This window comes from Lepidochelys kempii, chromosome 17 (genome assembly GCF_965140285.1).
Source record: "Lepidochelys kempii isolate rLepKem1 chromosome 17, rLepKem1.hap1, whole genome shotgun sequence".
NCBI classification, from domain to species: domain Eukaryota; kingdom Metazoa; phylum Chordata; order Testudines; family Cheloniidae; genus Lepidochelys; species Lepidochelys kempii.
In genome coordinates, this window is record NC_136396.1 from 7,210,718 (window position 1) to 7,232,514 (window position 21,797).

The 21,797-nt window shown below is 45.6% G+C and overlaps 1 protein-coding gene across 8 annotated transcripts; it reads left to right on the forward strand.

Annotated features, from left to right (window-relative positions):
* The first annotated feature begins 2,439 nt into the window (after positions 1-2,439).
* MRM1 (mitochondrial rRNA methyltransferase 1) lies at positions 2,440-20,391 on the forward strand. 8 transcript variants are annotated; one of them, XM_073316074.1, is made up of 6 exons: positions 2,440-2,508; positions 4,748-5,631; positions 9,025-9,118; positions 13,525-13,645; positions 19,365-19,484; positions 19,590-20,391. In XM_073316074.1, exons 2-6 carry the CDS (start codon positions 4,784-4,786, stop codon positions 19,628-19,630), a joined length of 1,224 nt encoding a protein of 407 aa, XP_073172175.1. In that variant the 5' UTR covers positions 2,440-2,508; positions 4,748-4,783; the 3' UTR covers positions 19,631-20,391. The 8 variants fall into 8 exon arrangements, 6 of the variants coding, with proteins under 6 accessions (XP_073172175.1, XP_073172174.1, XP_073172170.1 ...); XM_073316073.2 differs by lacking the exon at positions 2,440-2,508 and adding an exon at positions 2,515-2,759; XM_073316069.1 differs by lacking the exon at positions 2,440-2,508 and adding an exon at positions 2,766-4,085.
* Positions 20,392-21,797: the final 1,406 nt, after the last annotated feature.

Below are 21,797 nucleotides of genomic sequence, written 5' to 3' on the forward strand. Positions count from 1 at the left end.
CTCTCGTAATATTTAAACAACATGCCTTAGAGGGAAAGGCAGACAGGGCACTCGTTAGAAGGTGATTGTTACTGGGGGCACAAGTCCTTCAGGCAGGCCATGGGCTCCTGTGGGAATGTTCTAATGAGACCATATGAATTATAAAGAGTTATTAACAACAGCAATCTAGAGCAAAACCCTTCACCTGTCTCCAGGCTCTTGCAGCTCATTGAAAGAAACAATTAACTCCCGCACACACACACCCCATCCCACTCCTCAATGTTCCACCGGATCTTTGGATGGAAGGTCCACATATTATTGTTGTAGAAGTATCCTGCGCACAGGGACTTGCTGGGTTGTGACTGTACGTAACCAGCTGTCACACAGCTTTCTCAGCGTTGGAAAGCAGGATGTGCATTGCTTTTGAGTGCCAGAGAAAGCAAACTGGCAGGCGAGCAGGATGGCACGTAGTGGGCACACATCTGCCGTGTATCACAGAATTTGTGGGACAGCCTAGATTTTGTCCAATCAATCCCACATCCTGGAATCTCAGCTTATAGCACAATATCCAGTCCCTCTGATATTGTAACAGTTTTATGACTCAAATGACACTAGATCTGCACTTGAAAGTTGTACTAATATAACTATGTCTGCTAGGGGTGTGATTTATCCTAGTATACACTGTAGTTTAGGCAGAGTTATACCATTATAAAGTTGCATTATATGGTATAGTTATTCCCCTTGCTGTAGGAAAATAGCTATACCAGTATAGTCCTTTATACTGAACCCACATGAGGAAGGTTCCACTGCTTTGCCTACATTGATTTATTAAAGGGTACAACTTTGTATTGTCTATGAGGTCTATGTCATCCAATCATACCAGTATGTGATGCTACTGCCTTCTGACATCATGACACAGCCTCACCAGATCATGTAACATACTCTCTTGTATCAAGTCATGGGCAATCCGGAGATCTGAAAAGTGGCAACCTGAATCCACCATCACTGTGCTTTTAGCAGCAGGTCACGCCCAACCTCCGAGCTGGCATTTTAGAACTGTTGCAGCTTTTTCTTTGAGAGGAGCTGAGGCGTTTGGTCATTAGCAAAAGAAGCTGCATTTTTAAACGTGCATTTTCAAGCACAAGCCTGAGCCAGATTTCACTGAAGCCAACAGAATTACACCTGGGATGAATTTGGCTCTGTAAGATTTGTTTATGCTGTCAGCCTTGTCAAGCATCTCTTTACCCTAACTGGATTTTAACACTGTACATCAGGAGGTTTTCTGTGCATTAGTAGTAGCCAAGCTCCCTCTGCTGGCAACCAAGGAATCAAACATCTTTAGCAACTTGGGCCATTCTCTCCCATGCCCAAGGTTCACTAAGTTGTGGAAATTAAATCAAGTTGTCAAACTAGGACAGATAAAGAGCTGGTCGCTGTCTTTGGGAATTTCTGCAGAAGTGCATCACTTTACAGAGAAGGGAAGTAATTATTGCCAATAAGTTAGTTTTTCCAAGAAAATATCAGCAAAGCTGGAGACCTAAATACCACTCCCAGTTCTGCTGCGTGACCTTGGCAAGTCACTTCACCTCTCTGTGCCTCTGTCTCCCCTTTACCTGTCTTGTCTATTTAGAATGGAAGCTCTTTGGGGCAAAGACTGTCTATGACACTGTGTTTATAAAGCACCTAGCGCAAGGGGACGCTGATCTCCGTTGTGGTCTCTAAGTGTTACTGTAATACAAACTAATACATACACTAAAGGATAGAAAATCATCATCATAAATGACGTCTTTACAAAATAAGCTTATATCTCAGGTCGTGGAACCATTTAGTGTGCAACTAAAGCCACAGTAGGTGGGTGGGAGTCAAAAGCTTGTGCTCAGCATGAGATTGTGTGGTGGTGGTCGTGGGATTTTCCTCAGTGGGGAAAGCAGGCAAATCTGCAGGTGCCAGGCCAGGTCTCTCCTCTCAGTGCACGCTGCCAAGGGGCCGTTTTCACTTGGATATTCTGACCATGGGTCCTGAGCATCTGCTGGCGTCAGCATGATTATTCCCAGCCTTCGGGCACGGCAGCCGGTCCCACAGGCGCCCGGCCGGGTATGGGGCACTTCTCTGGGCTACGGCTCTCTGCAGGGAATGGCGCTCTCTGGGGCACAGGGCCCACGCCGGCCCACTCCAGGGCACACCCACGGTCACCCCACCCTGGGAGAACCTTGGGGGCCCTCTCGGGCTGTGCCAGGACATGCAGGACGCACTGGTCCCCCGGACAACCTCCAGGGCGCAGCTGATCTCCAGCCCCTGGGGCTGGTGCCCCCTGCCCAGCAGCTGCCCCCCCCCGAGACCTGCTATAGCCTGAGTGACCCAGCTGCCCACGCCACCAGGCCTTCCCCCCCCACCACCACGGGGCACGCCCCGCAAGGGACAACGCCTACCAGCAGGTGGCGCTGCAGGGCAGGGCGCCCCGCTGTCCTCTCCTCTCTATGGTGGGTTAGGGGCGGGGCCTGGCGCGCGGACCCGGAAGTGGAGTGTGAGGTAGGGGAGTGGGTGGGGGCGCCCGGCGGCGGCGGCGGCAGGGAAGAGGTTGCTGAGTTCTCAGCCCTCCCGGCGAGGGGTCACCGCTGGCGGGGTCTGGGTGACCCCTCCCCCAGCCCGGGGAGACTGGAGCCGCTTCCCTGAGGGGGGGGGTGTTCCCTCCCCCCCCCCCCCAGCCCGCTGCGCTGCCTCCCGGGTTTCCCGCCCAGGGCCGCAGGCCCGGCTCGCGCCCCCCGGCCCGAGCCCCGCGGGTAAGGCGCCTGCAGCGCGGCGTTGTCTCCTCCGCGCTGGGCCCGCGGGGTTTCCCACCCGCCTCCGGCTTCGCAGCGGGTCGACAACAGCCCCACGCCGCAGCCCGGAGCTGGGCCCCGTTCTCGTTTTCCCCGTAACGAGCCCTGTTGCTACCCTGCTTCCAGGGCCCCCGTGCTGCTTGGGCATCTCCTGCCTGTCCGCCCGTGCCGTGGCCCAGCGCAGCCGAGGCAGAGAGCACAGGAGCTGCCCGGAGCCGCAGAAGAAGTCCGTGGCCGAGCTGGGAATTGGACGGAGAGCCCTGGAGTCCCGGCCCTGTCAGCCCTAAAACCCGCAGTTCTTTCCCCCCTGGAGGCCGTTTGTTTCCATCTTCCTGTAATCCAGGGGCTCTCAAACTGGAGGTCGGGACCCCTCGGGGGGTGGTGAGGTTATTATACGGGGGTCGCGAGCTGTCCGCCTCCACCCAGGCCCCGCTTTGCATCTAGCATTTATAATGGTGTTAAATATGCAGAAAAGTGTTTTTAATTTATGGGGGGGGGGGGGGTTCGCACTCAGTGGCTTGCTGTGTGAAAGGGGTCACCGGTACAAAAGTTTGAGGGCCACTGCTGTAATGCTACTGGATAGCAGACGAGTGCCTTGGTGCTCGGGTTTGCAACAGCAGCAAGCACTTGAAGATGACTGAAGTTTAGCCGCAAGGAGCGATGCAGACTTGGTGCAGCTGCTTATTGTTTTTATGTCTGTAGCAATATATTAGGCTAATAAAGCTATGCCCGAGAGGGGAATGGGGAGGGTCCAGTGGTTAGGACACAAGCCTAGAACGTGGGAAACCTTGCTTCATGTTCCTGCTCTATTACAAACTTCCTGTTTGACACTGAGTCCATCACTTAGCTGCTCTGTGCCTCACTTCCCCATCTGGAAAACTGGGATAATAATAATAATAGCTAGTTCTTATCTAGTGCTTTTCATCAGATCTCAAAACACTTTACAAAGGAAGTCATTATCATTAGCCCCCATTTTACAGATGGGGAAACTGAGGCATGGAAGGGGGAAGTGACTAGGCCAAGGTCATCCAGTAGGCCAACGGGAGAGCCCAGAATAGAAAGAAGGACTTTCCTTCCTCAGGGTGGTATTGTGACAATAAATACGTTACAGTTTGTAAGGTACTCAGTATGACAATGGGGGCCATATAAGAACCTTAAATAGACTATATTCAGTGTGAACAAGTCCTGCCAGTTGAGTTTATTACTATAAATATATATATACTTACACAAAAAATATGTATATTTATTTCCTTCATGGAGTTCATCAGTAATATATCATGTAGACAGGTAATACTCAGTATGACAACTTTATTGCAAATCTATGAAATACTCTGTCACATGACATGGCACAACCTATGGCTTCTTAAGTCTGTTGATACAATCAGAAATGCTTAGATTAAATAGATGTGTATTTAAAAGAAAATCATGCAGGGAACATTCTTAACCATGACTGTAAGTTATTGTTATTGGCCAGAGCTTGAGGAGGGCTGGAGTGATGAAATAGAGGACCAGATCATTAACTGATTTAAACGGGCATAGCATCTTCTATTTGAATGATGCTATACCAGTTTCCACCAGCTCAGAATCTGGCCCAGAGTATTTTAACTAGATTTTGAGAGTCAAGCTGGACACTTTCTGTGGCTTACATGTGATCATCAGTGAAAGATTCTGCAGTTTGAATTTAGCTAATTCTATTAGTGATGCATGAGCGAGAATGGAATCCAGCTCATTCTCCCATGAGCATATTAGGCTAATATTAAAAACTTATTTTAGTCAGCAAAAAGCAGCTATGACTTGGAACACAGGCAGGGAGTAGATGTTAAAGTTAAGTGTAAAGTTTCCATTTGTAAATAGTCCTTTTTTCTGATCATAAGCATGTTTTAAAATTGTAAATATCAGTGGTATATTAACCCATATTGCATAACTGGCCCTTTATCTCCTTTTTCAAGGGGTAGCCGTTCTGAGGGAGGAGACTGAGTGGTAGAATGGCCTTTGTGGTGGAGATGGTGCCGATCTTCAAGTTCAGCATCTGGAAAGCTGCAAGAGTTTCATTTACTTTTAGTTGCAACAGTCATTTTCAGGCAGTGAAACATTTTTCAACTCAGGAGAAGGAGCCCTCGCAATCTGCATCACCCCCAGGGTTTGGGAATGAAGGAAATTCACACCACCACGGCAGCCACCATCTTTCAATGTCGGGACTTGGGGATGCTGCACAAGTGATGCCTAAATCACATCCTCCTCACAAAAGCTATAAAGGTCTCGCCCGTCAGAAGAATTTGCGGTGGCAGTGGAAGTCTAACATGAGAAGCACTGAGCAGGCTGCATCTTCCCGTGAGGAATTTAGGAACCTGAGAGAGGATGACTTTTCAAAAGAGTGGAAAAGACAAGTGCCAAAGCCTACATCCATTGAAAGGACCAGAGGTTCGGAGATCCTGTTTGGCATTGCGCCCTGCTCCCTGGCTTTGTCGCAGTCAAAGAGGGACTTTTTCAAGTTATTCCTCAAGTCGGGCAGCAGCTGCGCACGGCCTGTGATGGAAGAGTTTGCCCAACGAGCTAAGGCCTGCGGGGTCCCCGTGCACCATGTTAGAAGGCAGGTGCTGGATGCCCTTTGCAAAGGTCAAGTCCACCAGGGAGTTTGCTTAGAGGCTACTCCTCTCCATTTTAGGAGCTTGGAAGAAGCTGAAGCTTCCCATGTTGGGGTTGCCACTGGACTGGGCACACAGCTGATTTGGCTGGTGCTGGAGCAGATACAGGATCCTATGAATCTGGGTGCAGTGCTGCGTTCCGCACACTTCTTAGGAGTTGACAGAGTGGTGACCAGCCAAAAGGACAGGTAAATTTTATGCTTTGCTTCTGTGGTGGGGTTTCCTGTTCACATTACTGCTGGCTTCCAAAGGATGTTACTATCTTGCATATTTGTATAGCTCCTTTTACCCTAAATGACCCCCAAAGCGTGTTCCAAGCAGATATAGAAACTACGCTGGCTGCTGAAGCTCTGCATATGGGAGGCAGCATGGCTTAGTGGATAGAGCACTGGCCTGGAGAGGCCTGGCTTCTATTCTCAGTTCTACCCTGGGCCAGTTGATTGACCTTAGGCAAGTCAGTTCACGCCTCTGTGCCTGTACAGTTTCCTTGCCTGTAAAATGGGATAATAATGCTGACCTTTGTAAAGCACTTTGAGAGCTACTGATGAAAAGCAGGTTGAGTGTGGTACTATTGTTATTTCACCCCATCTACAATCTTTGATTTTCACTTATGAGTCCTCCAATAATTGGAAAAGCTCCCACCTCTTGTTTACCAAGTGCCCTCCCTTTCCTTCAAATCCCTTCTTAAATTCCCCTCCTTTCCACAGGGCCTTCCTACGATGCTCCTCTCACCAGTGCAGTCCCATGTTTTGTTTTAGTTTCTGTTAGATTGTAAAGTCTTTGGGGCAGGGACCTAGATCTCTTATTTGCTTTGTCTAGTGCCTTGTGAATTGATAGTGCTGTGTAAATAATGGCAGCATTAGGATATCGGCTTTGCCTGCTGCTTTGGGACAGATGCTGATTTCATTTCAGCAACCTGTGCTCCTTCAGGGATGGAAGGTGGGGAAAGTTTTGTTTGCTAACTCCTCTTGGATCTCTCCATTTTCAAATGCATTCCCCCCTTTTATTGCTGAAGTCCTCCTCCTATACCTGAGGCTGCTGAAGTCAACTGCCTCAGGAGCCAGTTAATGCAGTTTCCATTTTTCAGCTGGAAGGGGTGGGGGGTGCACCTTTCCCCATTGGACTGCCCTCTCACTGCTTCTGCAGCAGGACGATGAGTCAAAATCAGAAAATCCCCTGCTTCCTATTGGACAGCGTGTTGTGTAGCCACCAGCACACTGGGCAATCCCTGATTGTTGCTTTTTCCCCTTATTGCTGTAGGAGTTTCTGAGTTGCAAAGGGATTAAAAACATATCTTAATCTTTGGCGTTCTAACTGCCCCCTCTGCACTCATTCATTTCAGTGACCGAAAAGCCATTCCCTTCCAGCTGTGGAGAGATTAAGGGATTTTTTTTCTGTAGTCCAAGTTTTCAAACCCTATGGGTTTGATCCTGCATGTGGAAGGACTCCAGGATATAATGAGGATTTGCTCACATGTTCTTAACTGTCCTGTCCCCCAGTGCTGTACTATTAACTCCACATAAAGGGAACTGGAGCCTTTCTCTGAGCTTATTCTATACAAGCTGCCAAGAGTAATTTCCTTTTTCCAGTAAATATTGCTTTGTTGTCTCTGCCTAAACAGTTCACCGGTCTTTCAAATAAGAGGTAAAACCAAGGTCCTTTTATAGGCATTAAAGATTTTATCATCCTTTTTGTAAGGATAGAAGAGTCAGTCCCACCACTCTGGATGCATTCCAGCTCAGGTTGTTGCCTCCTGCCTACCTTGTAGTTTCAGCTGGATGTTGCCTTCTTCACTTTCGGTCTTAAATTGTTGAGCTGCCATGTTCCACCCCAGAAGTGGATGGCCATATCCTTTTATAGGGTGTGTGTATATGTTTGAGCTACTGAGGGTTTCAAGGCAATTAATCATGCCCCAGCTACATCAATTTTGATTTGTTCACTACCATGACAGCTGCGCTCCTTTGGGTCAATGCAGATCACAAAGCCCAGGAAAAAGTGTGTGAGAGGTGGGGACGAAGCATTCTCGGTCGAGGGGATCTGGCTATGGAACAAACTCCCAGAGGACATCGGGTGAATCCAGAGTTTGACCATCTTTAGAAAATCTTGCAAAGCTTTCCTCTTTGAGAAGGCCTTTACATCATAAAAATGACCCTCACAGAACTGACATGCTTTCTACCCCAAGATGCTACCGAAAAAATTGAAAACCTGTACCCCCAAGTAGAGTTTTGTCCTGAAACAGAGCTGGAGCCCCCTTGAAGTCTGCTAGGGAGAAGACTATTGCTACTGATTTTAGAGGGAAGGCATTCAGCTACTGTGGTGATGGGCAGCAGTATAGAACCTCAAGATAGCTAGAGAGATGGGATCTCTTGGGATGCAAAGAGATTTGTAAGCATGCTCACAGTTCTGTGCTGTGCACAAACACACACACACATGCAGAATGCCAGGTGTCCGTAGCTCCTAAGGGCAGTGTATAATCTGTTTAAAAAAGCACAGGTGCTGCTAGTCAGAAGAGCCCTGAATTCTTTACTACCGTAGGTTTTTTTCTTTCTTTCCTTCCACAGTACGTTTATTCTAGTCCCTCTGCCTCTAGATTCAAAAGTGCAAGACTGCTGCTTGCACGATTGCAAGATTTGGCCTGGTCCCTGCTGTTCTCACTCTAGGGATAATGTGTTCTTGCACCTCTGAGCTGTGCTTTTCTGATCAATATCACTTGCTGAGCAAGTCCACCACTGTGTGTGTTTTTTGGAGGTATATTTTAATGTAGAGGGAATATGATTATTTTGTAGTAGAACTATTAAGGTTGCACCCAGAGGCCTCAGTCAGGGAGTAGGGTGCCACTGTGCTAGGCACTGGACATGCAGATACCATAAAGATAATCCCTGCCCTAAAGAAAGTACAATCTAAGTATAAAATGAGAAACAACAGGTGGAAATGGACAGACATGGGGAGCACAAGAGAATAGCGAGAAGATTATGAGAGGGGTGATGAGCAATGGTCCCAGCAGACCAGCAGCCTAACTATTGCATTGTAGGCATCACAGCAGAGGTAGTTTTAAGGAGAGATTTTAAGGAGGACAGTGTAGAAGCCTTGTGAGGCCAGTGATAATGGGAGGGATGCTCACTTCTCCCTGCCCTCTCTCTTCTGAACAGCTTCTGCTGAGGGAGGCAAATAGGGGATTAGCCCAGCTGATTCAGGTGTGTGGCAGGAGGGTCTCATGTATGCAAGGCTAGGATTCACATAGATTTTTAACAACGGGGAGGAGTCACCAGTGCAGTAGGTACATATAAAGATAGCCAGAGGTATTTAAACTTGGTTTGATGAGAAGTTTTGTTTTATTACCATTTTTAGTTAGTCTTGGTGTTCATTGTGCTCAAAAGTACTCCTCCAGCCTCGTCCCTGTGTTCCTGTCAAAACCTCCCATTCCCTATAAGAAAGTGCATCTATACAGTGATTAGAATCATTTGTAAACCGATTTAAAGTGAGTCATGAAGGCAGTAGGATGACCTAGCAAAAACAGTTTTTCAGGGTTTTTGTTTTGCTTTGTTTTAACTTGGAACTTTTCTTGGCTTCTCTACTGACAGCTGCCCCCTTACTCCTACAGTGAGCAAAGCAAGCGCTGGAGCCATGGAGGTTTTGGAAGTATACAGCACAGATAATCTCCAGAGATTTCTGAAGGTAGAAGAGCCCAGCTTTCCGTTTTTATTTTCTTTGCCCTTTTACCAAGAACTTTCAGGCTGTCTCACCAGCTAGATTGCGTGGCCTGTCAGTAGGGGAGATCACCATTTTACAGCATTAGGTGCATAGTTAAAAGCTGTTACACACATATCCCCGATGACAGAGATGGAGGTTTTCAAAGGTACAAATGACACCCAGCTTCACTTACTATCTATAGCGATAAGCTGTATCTTTATCTATCAAGTAAATAAAGGCACTTGCCTGGGTTGATGCTTTTGAACTAAGGATCTTGTAGCCTTTTAGCATGAATAGCCCATAAACAGCTAAGGGAATTTAAAATAAATAAATATCTATCAGCTGCTTATTTTAGGCCACCATACCATGTATTAGCTGAACAATAACAGGACTGCCACTTATTCTGATTCTCCTCAGTGGTGAGAACCTGGTTCAGCCACTTTATTATTTATTTGTATTGTGTTGGTGCTTATGACCCCAATCATGGATTAAGGCCCCATTGTGCTAGGCGCTGTACAAATATGTAACATGAAGATGGTTCCTGCCCAAGTGAGTTTACAATCTAACTAGATAAAAATCCCAAACTGTTTTTAGACTAGCAGTAACGGCCTCGGTCCAAGGCGTCTGTGGAAGAACTCCCCACGGGTTGCAGACAATGGTTCAAGCCAAAGGAGACTGTGCAGTGTCTGCTTTCTAAGGGGGCTAAAATCAGTAAATAAGTTGCAATAAATGCATTGCAGGGCCAGGTGAGTACCTCTCTCCGTGTATCAATGGGTGTAGATCTTAATGCTTCATATAGGAACATTTTTATAAACTGAAATGAATAAAGGCACCTGCTTCCATGGTGTCAGGGTTGATGCTTTTGAACTAAGCACTTTGTAATCCTTTTGAATGAATGTCCCTTAAAGGGCTAAGGGAATTTTCAAAAGCACAACTCCTATTGAAAGTCAGTGGCACTTACATGCTTCTGAAAATCCCCCTAAATGTGCAAAGAGAGCAGATCTAATATTGATGTAATTTATGGGTACAGTTTTCAAAATCGACTGAATCCCATTTTTGGTGACTTAAGTTACTTTGAAAAATGAGATTTAGGCTCATGAGTCACTTAGATGCTTTTGAAATTTGTACCCTACACCTGTCTCAGTGTGACTGATCCTTTAAGGGGAGATGGGTCCCAGCCCCACCCGTGACACTTAACAGGTGGAGAGAATGATAATATCACATGACAGGCAGGTCATGCAGCTAAATCAGGCTTTCTGAGGGGAAAGTTAAAAAGGGAGCAGGAGGATTGTGTGAGCAGGTCTACACAACTCTTCTGAGCTCCCAGGCACTGGGCTCGGAAAGTGCAGAGCCAGTACCGGCTAGAGTGTAGGGACCAAGCTTGCTGAAGGAGAAGTTTCAGGAGGGGGTTTGTTTCCTTTAGAACTTGGTATTAATAAACCAGATCCCAAGAAGGGGTGTTAGCTGATACACAAAATCTTTGTGAAGTTATTAAGGAGCCTGAGAGAAAGAAACTGCTGCAGCAACGTCACTGAGCCCAGAGCAAGTAGGCAGCTCTACGATAGCCTTTCGGAGTATGTCCGCACTGCAGCTGGAAGGAAGGCTCCCAGCCCAGGTGGACAGATGCACTGGGGAGGGCTCAAGGGAGAACAGTAAAAACAGCTGTGTGGACATTGCGGCACGGGCAGTGGTATGGGCTAGCTACCAGAGAGTGGATCCACTGGGTCAGACGAGCTTATACTTGTGCGGCTAGTGCGTGCTACCACCCATGCTGCAACATCCACACTGCTATTTTTAGTGCGCTAGCTTGAGTGGAGCTAGCGCCTAGCTGTCTTCCCTGGGCTGGGAGGCTCGCTCTCAGCTGCAGTGTAGACATACCCTGTGAGGCCTCTGTTGAGTTTGTGCAATATTTCTCTGTCTTATGTACCACCCGCTACAGGCTGCTGCTCAGAGGCTGGTCACACGAGGGCAGCATTGTGCAGCAGTTAAAATGTAGAGGAAAAGAGAAACTGTGGGTGGGTTGAAATGCTGTGGATGTGTTCACCTCGCTGGAGGGGCAGCTACAAAACAAATCTGGAGATTTGAGCTCCATAATGAAGCCTCTGATGAATGACTCTACAGAGAGGGAAGAGGGCTTTGAAAAGGCTCTTTAAACAAAAAATATCCTTGCATTAGGGTTGCCAGGCTTCCAGTTTTCAACCGGAACTCCCGGTCAAAAAGGGACCCTGGTGGCTCCAGTCAGTACTGCTGACCGGGTTGCTAAAAGTCAGGTCCTCCTCGAACGCCGGCCACTCACACCCCAGCACACTCCCAGCCTGCCCCTGCTCCGCGTGGCTCCCGGAAGCAGCCGGCATGTCCGGCTTCTAGGTGCAGGTGTGGCTGCGGGGGCTCCACACGCTCCCCTTGCCCCGAGCGCCAGCTCCGCAGCTCCCATTGGCCTGCACCTCAAATATCCTGTTGCACCCCAACACCCTGCCCCAGCCCTGAGACCCCTCCTGCACCTAAACTCCCTCCCGGAGCCCGCACCCCCTCCTGCACCCTAACTCCCTTTCCCAACTCGGAACCCCCTCCCGCACTCTTAACTGCCTCCTAGAGCCCACACCCCAACCCTCTGCCCCAGCCCTGAGCCCCCTCCCACACTCTGAACCCCTCGGCCCCAGTCTGGAGCTCCCTCCAGCACCCCAAACCCCGCCCCCACCCCAGAGCCTGCACCCCCAGCCAGAGCCCTCATCCCCTCCTGCCAGAGCTCTGGATGATGGTGAGATAAAAAGCACATAAAAGATATTGATATTTAATTGAAACACCTGGAAGAATCGCAGTGTTGCTATAAAGTTCAATTTATTAACATTTTGGGCCATTGCTGAAGTCCATTTAATTGGACCCAGATTGGTCAGTCTAACCTGTGGCATCACAGGAGTGTAAATTTAATGTAGTGTAATGTAAAAAGTGCAGATTTCACAGGAAATGAAGCTGGCAAGAAACAGCAACTTGACTCTTGTTAAAGTGGATTTTCTAGTTAAAGGGACCCTGGCCAAATTAAGGCACCTGTACTGAGATTTTATCAAACAAAATGGGATTCATAGTCTTCTAAACTGCCACTCAACAAGAGTAAGGGAAGCAGAATTGGCCCACTAGTTAGATAAGGGCACTGGGAGCTGAAAGTGCTCAGAGTGTTTGAAAATCAGGTTCCATGTTTAAGGGCATAATTTTAGGCACCCAAGTTTGAAAATTTTGGTTTGGGCTTCTTAAGCTAGGCCTACACTTAAAGTTTTGCAGGCATAGCTGTATTGGTTACAGATGTGATATTTTTTTTAAGGACTTAGCAATGCTGGCAGAAATCTTAGCAGAGATGCAGCTACTGCAGCAAAAAAATCCTTTTGCCAACATAGTTTATTTTGCTCACCAGACTGGAATAAATTATGCCAGCAAAAGCACTTTTTTGCTGGTATAAGCTATGTGACAGATATTTGCAACCCCTTGCAGTATGTTTGGGGGCATTGTGTTAAATTTATATATGAATGTGTTCTACTCCAGAGGGGAAGGTTACCGCAGCTCCTCCAGGAACCAGAAACAGTGGAGTTCTATTAAAGTGAATCACTTAGGTTGCAAACACCTCCAGAGAGGTACCACCCCCTTGGGAGGTTTGCATGTACTGGTTTTCCCAGAAACCAACAGACAGAGAAAGGGATTTTGGTATTAAAAGGCTGGGTTTGAACTGACTCAGGGCCTTCTTTCTGATCCAGCAAACGGACAAGAGGGACCCCGACCCTTGCGGAAGGGTTGGAAGGACTTTGGCCTACTAGGGCCTCCTAAGACTGACGGGTAACTCCTGGTATGTTTAGTGTGTGTTTAAATTTGTTTACTGTTTTCTGTATGCTTTCTCTGTAATTCTTTCTACTTTTAGAAAATGTGTGTGTGCTTGGAAAGAGCTGTGTGGTAACTTGTGACAGCTGGGAATACACTGTTCATAGCCCTCGGAAAGAGCAACAGGCTGGCCTGCTGGGGATATCACAGCAGGGAGCTGTGCAGCCTTAAAAATCCCTGGTCAGAAGGGAGTGGGAGAAGGGTCCCTTCCCAGAGACAGGGGATGGCTGGAGACCTGACTGGGAACTCCTGGAGTGGCCCATGGGGGTGGAGTTACAGGTGCAGTTACCCTGAAACTGTGACAAGCTATCTTTACAGTAGCAGAGTTTTGCTGGAATAGCTATATTGGTATAATTTGTGTAAACAAGACCCAGATGTATTAAAAAATGAACAAACAAAAAGAAGCAAAGTAGATTAGCTACATGGTTGTGCTGAAAATCTAAAAGCTTGTGTGTGTATGTATTGTTTTTGTGAATTTAAAGAACCTGGAATCATATTTTTCTTTTTTGTCCCGTTTTCTTTCTAAGGCTAAAACTGAAGAAGGCTGGGAAGTCATAGGAACAGTCAGCAAATCTGAGGTCGAGGATAAGGTCCCTGTCATCAGCTGCTTAGAATTTCACTGGAATAAACCCACTGTTTTAGTATTAGGTATGGTATGTTGCAAAACTTTAACTGGGGTGAAGGTCTGTGATATGGAGACGTCACCTCTTAAGCTAGTGCTGATGTAGCAGTGTTGTCTTCGTCACATTAACTCTGAAAAGAAGCTAAGCATCAGGTGACGTAAAACAATCACTCTGTCTGGGACAGTCATATCCGAGGTGCCTATAAAGTGAATGTGCTAAGGGGAAGCTTATTAGGTGGACATTTGCTCACCCTTTGCTGAGTGGGTTATGCCTAGTGGTGCAATAGATGGGAGAGCAGCAGTTGGCTTTTCTTTTTCTTTTTTTTTTTTTTTTTCAGTTTAATGAGCCAGCCTGAAAACCTTTCCTTTTATTAAAAAGAACCCTGCAAATTTAGTGCTGATGATAAAGAGACTAGCAACCCAGTCCCTGTTTAGTCATAGAATGGGTACCGCAGGGCAAATGACAGTTTCGCTTCCTCACACCGTGCCTTGATCTAGGCTGACCACTTACAGGAGTGGCCAGGGAGTTCAGTATTCATCTGTACATGGGGGTACCCAGAGGTCTTCCAGGGTGTACATCCACTCGTCTAGATATTTGCTTAGTTTTACAACAGGCTACACTAGCAAAGTTAGTACAAACTAAAATTTCATACAGACAATGACTAGTTTATACTGCTCTATACATTATATGCTGAAGTCTCATCAGCTCATGCCCCTTCTCGACCTATGCTGCATTGATGACATCTTCATCATCTGGACCCATGGGAAGGAAACCCTGGAAGAATTCCACCACAATTCAACAGCTTCCACCCCACCATCAACCTCAGCCTGGACCAGTCTACACAGGAGGTCCACTTCCTAGACACCAAGGTGCAAATAAGTGATGATCACATTAACACCACCCTTTACCGAAAACCCACCGACCGCTGTGCCTACCTTCATGCCTCCAGCTTCCATCCCGGACACACCACATGATCCATTGTCTTCAGCCAAGTGCTGAGGTACAACCGCATTTGCTCCAACCCCTCAGACAGAGACCAACACCTACAAGATCTTCACCAAGCATTCTCAAAACTACGATACTTGCACAAGGAAATAAGGAAACAGATCAACAAAGCCAGACGTGTACCCAGAAGCCTCCTGCTGCAAGACAAGTCCAAGAAAGAAACCAATAGAATTCCACTGGCCATCACATACAGTCCTCAGCTAAAACCTCTCCAACGCATCATCAGTGATCTACAACCAATCCTGGACAATGATCCCTCACTTTCACAGGCCTTGGGAGGCAGGCCAGATCTCGCCCACAGACAACCCGCCAACCTGAAGCATATATTCTCACCAGCAACTACACACTGCACCATAGTAACTCCAACTCAGGAACCAATCCCTGCAAGAAACCTCGATGCCAGCTCTGCCCACATATCTACACCAGTGACACCATCACAGGACCTAACCAGATCAGCCACAGCATAACTGGTTCATTCACCTGCACGTCCACCAATGTAATATACGCCATCATGTGCCAGGTGCTACAGGACTCATAAGGTGCAATGCCCCTCTATGTACATCGGCCAAACTGGACAGTCCCTATGTGAAAGGATAAATGGACACAAATCAGATATTAGGAATGGCAATATACAAAAACGTGTAGGAGAACGCTTCAATCTCCCTGGACGCACAATAGTAAATTTAAAGGTAGCCATCCTGCAGCAAAGAAGCTTCAGGAACAGACTTCAAAGAGAAACTGCTGAGCTTCAGTTCATTTGCAAATTTGACACCATCAGCTCAGGATTAAACACAGACTGTGAATGGCTCGCCAACTCCAAAAGCAGTTTCCCCTCCCTTGGTGTTCACACCTCAGCTGCTAGAAGAGGGCCTCATCCTCCCTGATTGAACTAACCTTGTTATCCCTAGCCTGATTCTTGCTTGAAATTTATACCTGCCTCTGGAAATTTCCACTACATGCATCCGACGAAGTGGCTATTCACCCACGAAAGCTTATGTTCCAATACGTCTGTTAGTCTATAAGGTGCTACAGGACTCTTTGCCGCTTTTATATGCTGAAATGTAAGTAAAATATTTATATTCAAATTGATTTATTTTATAATCATATGGTAAAAATGAGAACGTAAGCAATTTTTCAGTAATAGCATGCTGTGACACTTGTGTATTTTTATGTCTGATTTTGTAAGCAAGTAGTTTTTAAGTGAGGTGAAACTTGGGGGTATGCAAGACAAATCAGACTCCTGAAGGGGTACAGTAGTCAAGAAAGATGGGAGCCATGGAGATACAATATTAACTTTTGTTCACTTCCAACCCTTTTGTCATTTGAAGCGACTCTAGTTTGTTACTAGACCCCTGAACAATGCACACCTCTCCCCCCCCAAACTTATCGTAAGCAGATAACGGAGATGATTGCAACGAATTTATCATGATGGTGTCTTTTATGGAGAAGTGTTTGAGTTTATAGGGTCTGAATGGTAAAGAAGCAAGTGGACGTTACAGCTGAAGTAAGAAACATTGCAGAATTCATCCAAGAATGCATATTTGGAAGCTCTTTTTGCTGCTCCATGTGAGCAGGCAACAAACGTGGTTTGAACCATTGCACTGAAAGGTAATGTCATGCTGATGATCAGCCATTGAGGGGCTGTAATCCTGCCTGATGCTACCATTTACTTGGCTCTGAAGACATTTCTTTAATTAAAATGTTTATTGAACTCCAGGAAATACTGACAAGACAACACAGCAAATCTGGCATCTCTACAAGATGTGTGGCACTATATTACAAAGGGAATAGAAAGGCTGGCAACGCAGATGATGGACCACAAAGAAATACATACCAGAAACAATGACAACCGCAAGAGAAAGGAAGAGAGAGAAAGTGACAGAAGTGTCATTATCTTGAATTATGAGAGATTTCTCCAGGAAAAAGTCCAAATATTCTTTTGTCAGGGGAGACTGGAGGCTGATTGGTAGATGCATGAGAAGAGTTCCCAAACCTTACAACAGTAATGACTTCAACTCTCTACTGAGCACTAACTCTTCACTGAAAAGAAAATTGAACATTATGGAGTTGTGTGATACTGGGATTGTTTGAAGAAATGTCCTGGATCTAAATATGTAGCGTACCTGTAGCAGCAAACAGAGAAGAGCAGCAATAAATTAGTGTGGAAGCAAGCTTCCCACACACTGTCTTATAAGAAAAGTGTTACAGACTTGCATTTGCCTTCCCAGCATCCTAGTCAGCTACAGTCTTGCTTGCTTGCCAAAGAGAATGATCTGAACAATATCTCTTAATGTTGTCTGTGTGCAAAGTCAATGCCTAAGGCAACAGATTGACTTCCCTAGAGACTGGAGATCTCTGCATGGGCCAGGATAGGATTAGCTCCCTTTCCTGTCCTGCCAGCTATTCATATCCTTTCAGTTCTTGGCATGGGTGCTGAGTCTGGGAATAAGGGTGCCTACTGTGGTTTTGTTTATTTGGACACCTGTCCACTTAGATCAATCAAATTCATTTTTCACAGGCCACTGAACAACCATCATCTTTTGGTCGCTGCTTATTTTGGCTGGATTTGAGTTGTCAACGTCCAACGCTACAATAGTTAATGATAACATAAATTCTGGATGTGATATTCAACATCATGCTTCATGGCGTAAGCCAAGTTCTGACTACGTGGTGTAGGAGGTTTCTTGCACTGTCCTCTGAAGCATCAGGTGCTGGTCACTATGGAGATGGGATACTGGACTAAATGGACCATGATCTGATTCAGTCTGGCAAATCCTAACTTAATGGGATGCAGAGCCTTTCATCTCTGTCAACCCCCCGAATCATCAGGCCACACCCTGAACAATATTACAGTCAGAAATGGGGACAAAAAAAATAATTAAATGATTGCATTTCAGCTGCACTCTCAAGGAGAGACAAAACTATGAGATTAAATTCAAAGAGCCAAAGTGGTAAATGTTTTGTGCAGCAATATAAACTAGCATCTTGTATTAGTTTATCTGATTCCATCAGCACTCCCTCCCACATCATTCTCTATCTACAAGTCTTTTTGCCCTGAATTTATGGGTTCTAATTATCTTAAGCGACTAAGGCCATAAAAAGCTTTGTAAAAGCTGGAAGGAAAATTGCTGCTTTTATTGGGAATCATAAGACCCTTATCAGTGAGAGAAAGGGAGTGTTCTAGGAAACATGACACCTCTGACAATAGCTGCTGGCCCAAGCTGAAGGAACACACCATAATATGAGCGCGAAAGGCTGATGAGATGAATGTGTTTGAAGTTATAAAACTTTTTTCTCTTCTGTATCAAATCAAGAAAAAGTAGAAGGGAAGGTGAAATCATTGCTTTTGCCTCCAGTATCTTGTGACTGAGAGGAATGGTGGCCCAGTGGTTGGGATGCTAACCTGGGAGACCCAGGTTTGATTCCCTGCTCCACCTCAGACTGCCTGTGTGACCTTGGGCAAGTTACCTTAGCTGCTCTGTGTCTCAGTTTCCAATCCATAGTATGGGAATAATAGCACCGCCCTATCTCACCGGGGTGTTGAGTGGATAAATACATTAAAGACTGAGGTGCGCAGATAGTACAGCAATGGTGGTAATATAAGTACCTTAGACTGGAGAGATGATTTGGTGACAGCATTAGAAGATGGAGGCTTGCAGGCATTTTACAGAGACAATTCCAGCATGTAGGACAGCAGCTAGGTTCTAGAGTAATAAGCCTAAAATCCAGTAGAGATAGCCAGTGTCTCTATTATCAATCCCTTTTTGGCAAGGCTAAGAAAGGGGAATAGGTGGCTTCCTGTTCCATGGGTCTATTCTGTTGACTGCAGACCAGGGACCTTATTCTGTGTTTGTCTAAACTCTGCCAGGTGCACCTGTGGAGCTCTATAAATAATAGAGCCGATCTGGAGTCAGAGGTGGGGGGGGATGGTACTGGGGTTAGTCTGGGCCTTCTGAATTCATTTGTGCACAAGTGGAATTGTTTTAAGCAGCTCCCTTTCCATTTTCCTTTGTGACAATGGAAGCCAAACTACTACTAATGACCTGGCATAGATTTCTACTCTGCTTCACTAGTGTATCAGGTCAAACATATTAGGGTTGTTGGATGGCTTAGCAACTAATCAATTGAAGCCTCTGGTTAAACTCTCTGTGTTCACGAGTTGCACCCAGCTGGTAGTACTGTCTATTGGAAAAGTTGAACAAGTCAATATCAGTAGAGACATAGGAGTTGCTGTACCAGATCAGACCATTGGTCCATCAACCCCTGTATCCAGCTGCCAGCAGTGGACACTATGAAGCTTCCTCTGCTAAGTACCTGGTCAACTGTGCATTGCTCTACATTGAGAATAGGGAAGGATTTCCCCTGGCCCTTGAAAGGGTGCTATGAGGCTTTGTAATGAAAGTGCTACAGAAGTGCAAGGTATTAGCACTGGCTCAGAAACTCCCTAGACCTCTAAAAGCAAATCCAGACAGGTTGAAATGGGCCAGTAAGGAAAACTGCATGCATTACTGTCATTTGTTACCTCCGATTTCAATTTAACAGCTGGATCCTGCAAAACTGCTCTTGATCATGTATATTGTCCTATGGGACAAAGTCAATGGGACAACTTCTGTGAGTCAGCGTTTGTCAGGAGGGTGTTTTGACGGTTTTATTCATAAATCAATAGCAGAGTTGTGAAAATGTGCGAAGTTGGCGACACAGATCCATGAACATACCCACATCATATCTTTTTTCTGCAGGGAATGAAGGGTATGGGCTATCTTCGGAGACACAAAGTTTGTGCCACAGGATGCTAATCATCCCTCCTGGAAGAACGTTGCAGCCTGGGATCGAATCATTAAATGTCTCTGTTGCTACTGGTAAAAATAATTTAATTGCTCAAACTGATTGCAATTCCTGTTTCTTTAAAGATAAAAATTTTCAGGATGAGTTTCTATTAATGATGCCTTTTTGTTTTTTTGCAGGGATTCTCTTGCATTCTATATGCAGCCAAAAAATAAAGTAACAGAATGTGATTTTTACCATGAATTGCGTAGATCTTTACAAATCCAACCCTTTTGAGCAGGGAAAACAGTTCAGTGTTGTGTGGTTTCACTGACAATAAGTAGAGGTGGACACCCTTTTGCACTTTCCAGAGTCTTTGTACAGCTGTGAGCTCCTGAGAAGCTAAGGAGAAAGTAAACACTGAACCTTCTGCTGTGAAATGTTCAACTTAAACTTTAGAAGATTCCAGATACCATTCCAGGTTATGTCCAATGTCCTGCACTCCAGGTTGTCTCTGCACAATATTCCACCTGAGCATTGGATGCACTTGCTTCATCAAGCTGTGTTTACAGACTGCAAAAGCTCCAGGAACCTGATGAATACATAAACTCCCAAGAGACAAGATTAAAGGAAAATGTGACAGAGAGAAAGCTAGATTTCAAAAGCGGAGCCAAATCTCTCTGTGTTTACTGATGCAAAACAGTCATTAAAGTAAATGAACCTTGGATTTTTTTACACTAACACCCCTTTACAGAACTCATTGCAGCAAAGATCTCACTAGGAATAAGGACTGCAGAGTCGGGCCTATTCTGTATTTTTTTCATAGTGTGATGGTGTTTCCCATTCCACATCACTGTTTGGACATCTGAAAAAGTTGCATTGAATCTGACTGTAAAATAGGTCCGTAAACTCAATCGTGTGACAGATGTGACCTATAATGAAACTCAGTTGAGGGGAAAAAAAGTAACCCATTGAAATAAAACTGTCTAAAGATTTGTCATAGATTTGTGTTAAATTGTTCCTTTTTTTCTCTCTCATATGATTAGTGAACCAGGACACAGTGTATTTGTGTGAGCTGTGGGTGAGGAACAAGGATTATAGAATCATAGAATATCAGGGTTGGAAGGGACCTCAGGAGGTCATCTAGTCCAACCCCCTGCTCAAAGCAGGACAATCCCCAACTAAATCATCCCAGCCAGGGCTTTGTCAAGCCTCACATTAGTGGATTCACTAGCATGTTCTCTCATTCACATTGTGAATGTTCCTCTTCCATTATGGTTCTTGTCCTGTAGAAGGCTGAACACCTGAGCACCTTCAACTCCCATTGAAGTCAATGGGAATTCATGACATTCAACATCTTGCCTTGCATTTGGGTGTGTGTGTGACGGAGGTTTCATTTGCAAATATTTCTGGCTGGAAAACCACACTTGTTAAATTATTGAAAACAAAATGAATGTTATCGTTTAGCATCTTGACTATTTTATTTAGTTACTGTGGCCCTTTGCATAGGATCACTCATTAACACTTGATTTACAGTGCCCTTTAGGGATAATTTCAAACAATTTAGCTTACTCCATCCCCCCCCCTTTCAAATGAGCAGCTAAATCACTCAGAGAGACTAATTAGACTTTCCTTTGAGCTAAATGAAGTCTGTAAACTCTGGTCTGTGAATCTGAAAGTTTTTCAGATGTTTCAGGCGGGTGGTTGATTTCATAGTCTTTGGAAAAGCTGTGGTGTCTGCCAGCCCAGTCGCCATTCCATTGCCTGGATTTGCCTTGGCTTATTTAGTAGGAAGGAAGGTGATGTCCTAGCTCATTTTCATGTACGTGAATTCCTTTCTGGGATGCTGTAGGTTCTAGATGCAGTGGGTGTGAATCTGTGTTACATTTGTATTTTGCTAGCACTTAAAGGACACAATCAGATTTGGGCCTCATGGTGTTAGACGCTGCACAAGCACATAATAAATGAAACCCTCCCCGCCAAAAAGAACTTTCAGTCTAAACAATGCTATCGTCCCAATTTGTTGTTGTTAGGGGATTTTGTTTTTTTTTTTTAGCGTAGTACTTTCTTTGGTTCCTTTGTTTTTGCAATCTCTCTTCATCGCAGCCCTTCTTTGGAGCAGTTATGGGGTTGGTTCCTGCATTCCTGTGCAGACCCAAAAAATGCCACTGAAATTGATGGGAATTTCAGGTGTGCAAGGAATACAGGCTGCCCCGAGGCGAGATGCTCAACTGATGTAAGTCAGTGTAGCGCCATTGAAATCGGTGGAGCTATCTGATTTACATCAACTGAGGTTCTGGCCCATAGTCTTTGTCAATATGCTATGGGAGATTCCATTCTTTACTTCACTGTCAACCATTTCTCCCTCTTGTTCTTGCCATGGGCCTAGGTTTCTGCGGAGAAGTGTT